The sequence below is a fragment of the Austrofundulus limnaeus genome, unplaced genomic scaffold (genome assembly GCF_001266775.1).
Source record: "Austrofundulus limnaeus strain Quisiro unplaced genomic scaffold, Austrofundulus_limnaeus-1.0 Scaffold362, whole genome shotgun sequence".
Classification (NCBI taxonomy): domain Eukaryota; kingdom Metazoa; phylum Chordata; class Actinopteri; order Cyprinodontiformes; family Rivulidae; genus Austrofundulus; species Austrofundulus limnaeus.
This window is the reverse complement of record NW_013952764.1, coordinates 284,212-292,490: the sequence shown is the minus strand read 5'-3', so window position 1 is coordinate 292,490 and position 8,279 is coordinate 284,212. Positions and strand designations below refer to the sequence as shown.

Below are 8,279 nucleotides of genomic sequence, written 5' to 3'. Positions count from 1 at the left end.
TTATTATTATTATTATTATTGTTATTATTATTCAACTCTATGGAAAAAATCCAAAGTGCTGCCACCTGCAGACCCAATAAGAGATCAGAAAAACATAATATTTCTGAAACATCCAGCAGAATACAAAACAACATAATCTGCTAAACCAGTTTTCTTTTTCATTAAGTAACAAAAACATAATGGTTATGTCATACAAAACAAGATAAAAATTATTCCTGACAGTCAACGTATAAAAAAACAACAACAAACTAGCGTGGCATGATCATACAAAACGTTTATTTCTTTTTATTTTATTTTTTCTTAAAAAATAAAACACTTGACTATTTACAAAAAAAGATAAAATAATGCAAATGTTTCATTACACACTTCTCGACAATATGATTTTGATTTTGCTGTTTAATTATAAGAACATCCATCTGCAGTCAGATATTTACATAAACCCATGATGTTCATAAATAATATTAATTTCAGGTTGGTAATATTAGATTTGAACATGTCTTTCTCCAGAGAGGAATGGTAATACAACATACATTTTCAATCATTTTTAAAAAACAAGAAATGGGCACACAAGTTAGAATTTATTGTGAATTTTCTCTAATTCACACAGGTTCAATATTCTACACACAGGCCGAAAAACATACAATACATATGTTCACATCAGTGCTTTCAATAGGTTATTTTGAAGATTTARAAATGCTGTTTAACTTGATAAGACCAAGGCCAAACAATGTCTCATAACTGATCATGATTGGCTGCAGCTGACAGTTTCTCTTTGTCAGCATAAGGAGCCTGTTTTTTTCAGCACTCATGTCAGGAAATTGGTTGGGATAATCTGGGCCACTGGAACACTAGTACCAATGACTGCAGTAAATCAAGTTTTACACTGACATGCACTGACAAGGTACTGAGCAAGAAAGAAGCCCCTGCTCCAAATGTGACACGCTCAAGCTTGATTGGATTTTGCAGATTTACCCACTTGAACAAGTCAAAAGATGGGTCTTATGGTGAAATGATACAAATATTGAGGTGTTTGGTCACTATGACAGTATTTTTGTGGGAGTCAATGTATGGCTTTCAAATCTAATATTGTTCCAAATTGTCAAGCATGGAGGTGGTAATATCATACTGTAGTACTGCTCCCCTTCACAAAATGAATTGAATTATAGAACATGTATGAAAACCTTTGTCCAAATCTCAAATTAAACCAATTAGTGGTGTTCAAACTCAGCCCTGATGCATGTTTTAGAGGTTTTTCTGCTCCAACACACCTGATGGATGAATAAACATTAGCCTTCTGAACTGCCTTCCCAAAAACCCACAACCCAGTTGAAAATTCTACACATTCTCACTCCCATCTCGTCACATATTGACGCTTTCTCCAAGGTTCCCTCTACGTCCGATTTTGACGCGCCGGGTACCCCCCTCGCGTCACTCCTTGACGCCYGCGGCTTTTCCGGGTTGCGCCACTAGGGGTCTTTGGGTCGGGGGTCTGAGGTTAACCTGAGGGATCACGATTAATGGTTAAGTTAAGGTACTGGGATCAGGGGTAGGATGTCCATGGTGAATATTAGGTAATTTCAGGCTTTGGAACATGTTTACGTGAATTTTATACATTTTCCAAAAATGGTTAATTTTAGGTACTACGGTCAGGGACAGCATGTCTAAAGTTAACAAAGGAAATTTCGGGCTTCGAAACGCCAGTTTTTGCGCATTTTCTACACTTTCGGCAAACATGAAAACAGACTTCGCCCCATCTCGTCAGTAACTGACGTGACGGGGGTACCCCAAGCGTCAAAATCTGACGTTGAGGGAAGCTTTGCAAAAGCGTCAATATGTGACGACTTGGGAGTGAGAATGGGTTCGAAAATTTGAGGACTTTGCCTAATAGCTGGAATTATGACAGGAAACAAGCCACTTTAAAGAAACTCTACCAGTTTTGCCAAGAGGAGTGGTCAAATATTTTGTAAAAAAAACATTAGATATGAACTGGAGAAAAATTTAACTTGTGCACCCAGTTTTGGTTTAATAAAAACTATTGAAGTTGTTTGTTGTGTGATCTTTTCAGCCTGGAAAAAGAATGATTCAAATCAATTATTTAACACCCAAAATTAAGATAACATCCATGCCCATGTGCTTTTATGTAAACATTTGACTGCAACTGTATGATGCAGAGTACAAAAGAATATAATCTCTTCAATTCATTGAATAAACTGCATCAGAAAACTTTTAATCCATAGCCCTAAAAGAAACACGTAAGTGCTTTAAACCTAACTATCAGTGAGCAACAATATAAATCAATACTATTGAATTCTAGAAGGCAGAAACTTTTAAAGCTGCTGCATTTCCATATTTGGTGCCCAACCTTTAATAATCATTGAACAATCACACATAGGCATTCTTATTAAAGTGCTGAATCTTAGAGGAGCTGCTGTTTTCTGCAGGCAGCCTCTCATTCACAGACTTCACCTGCCCTCTGGTGTAGGAGGAAATATGTGAGTGCGAGACACCACCTCTGTGCCTGTGAGAAAACAGAACATTACTTGAACTTCAGTTAGCTGCACTATTCAATGACTTATTAATCTAGAATCTGTTATGGACCTTTTGGGAAAAGAGCCTGTTATTGAGAGGCAGAAGATACTTCCTCCCAGGATGCAGAGAATGGAACCGGCCCAGCCAATGAAGAGAGCAGCTCCGAGCTCATACCTTAGGAAAATTATAAGTCAGAAATATATGTGCAAACTGCAGTCATCACACATGATTTTACTGATCCAAACAGTGAAAGTTTGGTGAAAATGTCAGGCAGTTTTTACAGTTAATGACATTTCTGAGCCTCTAAAAAAGTAGAGATGGATTCAAAAGCACCATAATTAAACTTTTGTTAACACCTAAAAATGTGTCCCTATAAGCTTAGATTTGGAGGACAAATGGTGATTTGTGGTAATATTTTAAAATGTGGATAGTTGAATTTCTCTCTGTCTCTTTCTTATTTTTTTTTTTTACCAAAAGACACATCCACTTTAGTAAATCTTCACCATTAATTGATTTGCCCCGCAGCTCATTCCCAAACAAGTGATTTAAATGTGAGAAAAGTTTGCCTAGCAATGTAAACTTTGACACTTTTACCCTAACAATTGACATCTGGGAAATTTGGTTTTAGAAGGAATACATTGCTAATATTGAGCATTGTTCTGGTAGTTGAGATAGTTTATGGTTTATGGCTAGCTGTGCAGAACTTATATGTTGTCACACATTTTGTTTTGGTTTGCTCTGTAGATGTGTTCTAGAAACATGCATGCCAATTACACTTTAACTTCTGAGAGGAGATAACAGAAACAGGTTTAGCATATTTTGGAATTTTTTTCTAAATCTAGAAGAAAAAGGCTTTTAATAGGTCATCTGATCTAGAATTATAGGGTCTTTTCTATGGAACATATAAGGATTTGGGAGTTAGCGGCCAAAATCAAATGTCCTTATTATGAATGCATAGTGTAAATTGCTTTCTCAGGATAATTCTAGTGGAAAGCTATAAGTTTTAGCACAGAATAATAATAAAAAATGGATCAAATAAATTGTTGGAGTAGGGAAATGTGGAAAATTCTATCAAGATGCTTACTTTTGAGCCACAAACATGGGGTCAAAGAACTCAGAGGTTATCCGGTGAGCATAAAGGGAACAAGCAGAAAGTGAACAAAGACCTGAAAAGAGCAAGAAAAAATAAGATAAAAATAAAAAGGTATTTTAATTTGGCTTTTATTTAGACTCATTTAGACTCACCGCTGAGAATGAAATCTATGCCGGCAAAGCAGGCTATCTTAGATTTGTTTTGGTCACTTCCTCCAATTTTCGTACATTTCATCCCCACGAGGGCGAACACAGAGCCGAAAAAACCCAAACAGATGGCCGCAATCATCARCCCTCTGCAGGCCTGGATGTAACCTGTGAGACAAATGCAGACTTGTTTGAGGTCCAAAGAGTTTTCTGTCTTTATCTGGTGCTTTTTTCTCTCTCTCTCTCTCACACATCTGTAAACTACAAGGTCAATAAGTAACTGACCTTTTGACTATTTTACACCTGAAGTAAGTGATTTAATTTGTCTCATGTAGCTTTAATTGCTTTCAGGCACTTCATGATGACTTGTGTTGGTRTGAAACATGTTGCCCATGTCAGATTACCTCAGAAGTTAACCCCTGAAACAACTGCCTGAGGTACTCAGTAAATCTCCTTCACAGCTTTCAAACTCAGAGAAAAAAAGGCTAAAACTTTAACACAATGTGCACATACATGAAGCTTTTGTCTGATGCTTGCAGTATTCATTTGAATAAAGTGCTTTTTAAAATAGAATTTTCTACCAAAATCCAAAACAAAGAATGAGCTACAGGAAAGTGGGAATGACAGATTGCAAGATGAGAGGAAGTTTGACATAAATCAACATGAACAAGTGATGAGAGCAGAAAGAGGCTGACCATCCAGTGCCAGCATGGAGGGGAAGTCTTTGCAGTTGGAGAYTCCAGTTGAATCGGTAACGCAGGTCTTCCACAGGTTGGACCAGTAAGTAGCTGTGGTGATGACGGTTCCATCAAGGGATGAAACCTTCCAGTAGTCTGTYGGCAGGGTGGAGGACACCAGCACCCAGCCCGATGTGGTTAAAACAAAGGCCAGAATCTCCTGAAGYATGCCGCTCATGCTGTTCATGGGTTTGTTCGATGAGTAGGCTGAGATTGATGGTTAATGTGTTGTGGACAGTTATGCATATTCTGCAGGGAGGAGTTTGGCCCTGAACCTCAACAATGGGTCGATCGTCTATTAAAACATTTCCCAGCCCACCTCACATTGTGCCATGACCCAGAGTTGCACAAAACTACATAAAAAAGTTTTTTTCTATTTATAATTTATTTAAGGTAAAAGTCAATCTTAATCAGTWAATATTAAGCCAACTTTTGTTTTTCTTCTGATTGGAAAAGTTTAAAGAGGAGAGAAATGCCACCTTCTGTCCATCACCTTGCAGTGGGATGTTTAATTAATGCTCAACAGAACGTGTTTCAACTTCCTTAAGGACTTAAAAACAACAGGATATAGGTGAAATATTAACAGTGTGTTTCTCCGATAGTAGACAGATGCAAAGCAATTCAGTCCAAAAACATATCACTAAAGAGAGGAACACGACCAAGAATGTCAGAAAAAAACCTAAACAAAAACTGAGAAAAATAGGATGACTTTACATCTGAGAATAAATGCATCTGTGTTTTACAAACTGACAGAGCTCTTGTTGTTGTTCACTGTAATCTGCTGCCATTAGGTGGAGCTGCAAACCTCCACTACTTTAAAGTGCCTGTGACATGCCTATCCGTCAAATACAAAAAAGGAGACATTTTTATGTAAGAAACCTTACAAAAACATGATTTTACCCATTTTGTCACATAAATTGCATATTTTATTTTGAATTTGGCTCAGTCACAGTGCAAGAGGAAGTGACATCAAAGGGTTAGAAAGATAATTCTGTAATCTTTGTTTATTGAAATAATATGATTTGAATTTTGACTAGTCTTCATCTCTCTCTGATTATGTCTCAAAATAATCTGAAGAAACATCAGATTCTTCTCTACRGTCGGTGTCGTTAGCTATTTTATCAGTGCTTTGTTCCATGCAGTCATTCCCCTTTGACATCACTTCCTGTTCMTTCACATGCAAATATCTCAACAACTGTTCATCTCAGCAGCGGGAAATTATTTTTGCAATATGCAAATAATGTTAGATTTCCAATAATGCCTTTATATTTATTTCAACCTGGAAGGACTCACACAAAGACAGACTGAAATTAGGAGGTTTATTGACATGACTGGACCAACAGGATTATTGACATAAACAGCATTAGAGTTTGGCGCTCAAACCCCGGCAGAGGACGAGAGTGCTGGGTGAAGCTGAAATTTCATACGAAATGCCTTAAGTTAGGGGTAGGAGAGTTAATCCCTCCCGGGGCCCGACACTGGTGGTGGAGGTCAAAAATAAATWAAAAGAGGAAGCCATCAGGTTGGGTTGAATCACTTCATCACAGACTCCCATCCTGAGCGACGGTAGAGAAGAAAAACTCCCTGTTAACAGGAAGAAACCTCTGGCAGAACCAGGGGTCCAAGCGCCAAACTCTAATGCCATTTATGTCATAACATTGTTGGTCTGGTCACATCAATAAACCTAAATTTCATTCTGTCTCGTGAGTCTTTCCAGGTTGAATTCGACGCAGCTGAGCTGGAGACGTGGAGGTCTGCGGGAGCAGGTGAGGCCATCAGTCTTCCAGAGTTGAACTTTCGTTTAAACTCCATTAAAAAGAATCATGTCACAGGCACTTTAATTGTATTGTAATGTTGCATTGTAATGTTTTAGACTTTATTTGGAAAGGAAAATGAAAAAAAAAAACCTTTTCCTTTAAATAAGTACTAAAAAAGTATACATGTTACCTTAGGCAGCTTCTCTAACCTCTGTTCTATTTTATCATTTTAATTAAGGTTATTTACAAAATGTGCCAAAAATAATTACCCCTTTTAATCGAGAATGCTCTGAATTTTGACAAAGTTCAAGAAATTTGATTAGCTTACAAGACAGACTGCTCAGACGGAGCACAATGGCTCAGTGGTTAGCATTGATCCCTCACAAACAGTATGAAGGTCTTAGTTTCAATCCTCGGTTCAGACCTGTGGTCTTTCTGTTCTGCTTCCATGTTCTCTTCATCGTGGGTGTTCTCTTCATCGTGGGTTTTCTCTGGGTACTTCGGTTTCCCCCACAGAACAAAAACATGTACAATAGGTTGTCTTCAGACCCAGGTGTTCCTTGCAAAACATGTCTCTGGACAAAGCCTGGCTGAATAAGGGTTAATAAAAAAGTACAGAGCAGAGTTAGACATTTAGGGCTCCTGGGGTAGAGTCGGGGTGGAGGGAAAAACCGRCTTCATGCTGGCCTCTGCTCCTTCTTCTTTCCCCTTTTAATTACATTATAGAACACCACACATCAACAGCACATTTGAGGGTGGGGGTGTGCATGTCAGGGTCTCCCTTTTTTCCCTTAATTAACCCCCCCCCCCGTTGCCCGACTGCCGTTTCGGGGGCGGGGTCCGGAGGGGAGGCGGGCTGTCGGGTGGGGACCCGGGCTGCTGGGGGGTTTGGGGCCCGAGGGGTTGCTGGGGAGGTTCTGCCGCTCCGCCCTCCCTGGGGCCGTTTGGACCCCCTGACCATGGCTCCTGATTGCTGCGGTCGGTACGCTGTCCAGGGGTGGATGTCGGGGTTCGGTGGGCGGTCGGCCGGAGGCGGGCGCCTGGTTGTCGGTGGGGTGCGGGGGTGGTCGGGGGTATGGCCTGCCGGCCGGGCGGGCCCTGGGTCGGATCTTGGCTGTCGGCTCTTCTCCACCCCAGATAGAATGGGTCTACCTCCCGGTTCTGGATATGGACTGCTCCCTGCGGGGGGCGGGTACATGTCTTGAACCTGGGGGGGATAGTGTATGTATCGGGAGCGTGATTGGATTGTGTTGTTATTGTATGTCTTTGAGTGAATGAGTGTGAAGATGAGGGTGGGATGGTATGAATGTGTTTGTGTATGATTGGGTACTTGTCAGGATGGGCTTTTGACTGCCCCCTCTGTCATTGAGCTAGGTTTTTGTGCTTTGCGCCCCGGTGCACTGCTCCCTGGTGGGATGAGCCCCTCCCTGCCAGCGTGCTTGGGGCCCTCTCTGTCTGGGGCTGGGCACCTGGACGTTTTTCGGCTTGGCCCGGTGACTGCCTGGGGGGGCTCGGGTCCTCTGGTCATGTTGGGCCGTGGCCAGGGGGGTCCTCGGGGCCCGGTCCTCTGTGCCCTTGCCTGGATCTTCCTTGGTGCGGCTGGCTCTGGCGGGGGCCTATGGGTTTGTTGCTGCTGTGGGGGCTCTGTGCTCTGGGTCGCTCTTGGGGTCTCGGGCTCTGGCTCCCCTCTTTGTCTGCCTTGGGACTTGGGCTCTTCACAGTCACTATTAATTATTTTATTGGAGAAACCTTGGATAGGTATGCATGCTCATAACACATAAGAGGGTGTGGGGATGCATTTGTACATATAATACATACAGGCATGTATGTAGATGTGGGTGAAAATATTAGTATGTCATTATGTATTTACAGCGGGTAAAATAAGTATTGAACACATCACCATTTTTCTCAGTAAATATGTTACTAGAGGTGCTAATGACATGAAATTTTCACCAAATGTCAGTAACAACCCAAGTGATCCATACATACAAAGAAATAAAAGCATAAATGTCCAGAA

At 40.8% G+C, this 8,279-nt stretch overlaps 1 protein-coding gene across 1 annotated transcript in view; it reads right to left on the bottom strand.

Moving 5' to 3' along the window:
- Positions 1 to 2,073: 2,073 nt before the first annotated feature.
- Positions 2,074 to 8,279, bottom strand: part of LOC106528182 (claudin-10) — an 8,727-nt gene continuing 2,521 nt past the window's right edge. The window contains exons 3-6 of the mRNA XM_014023291.1: positions 3,775 to 3,936; positions 3,614 to 3,695; positions 2,599 to 2,703; positions 2,074 to 2,518 (exon numbers count right to left, since the gene is read on the bottom strand). Of these exons, the coding sequence (XP_013878745.1) occupies positions 2,383 to 2,518; positions 2,599 to 2,703; positions 3,614 to 3,695; positions 3,775 to 3,936 (485 nt within the window). The 3' untranslated portion in view covers positions 2,074 to 2,382. The remainder of the gene's footprint in view (positions 2,519 to 2,598; positions 2,704 to 3,613; positions 3,696 to 3,774; positions 3,937 to 8,279) is intronic.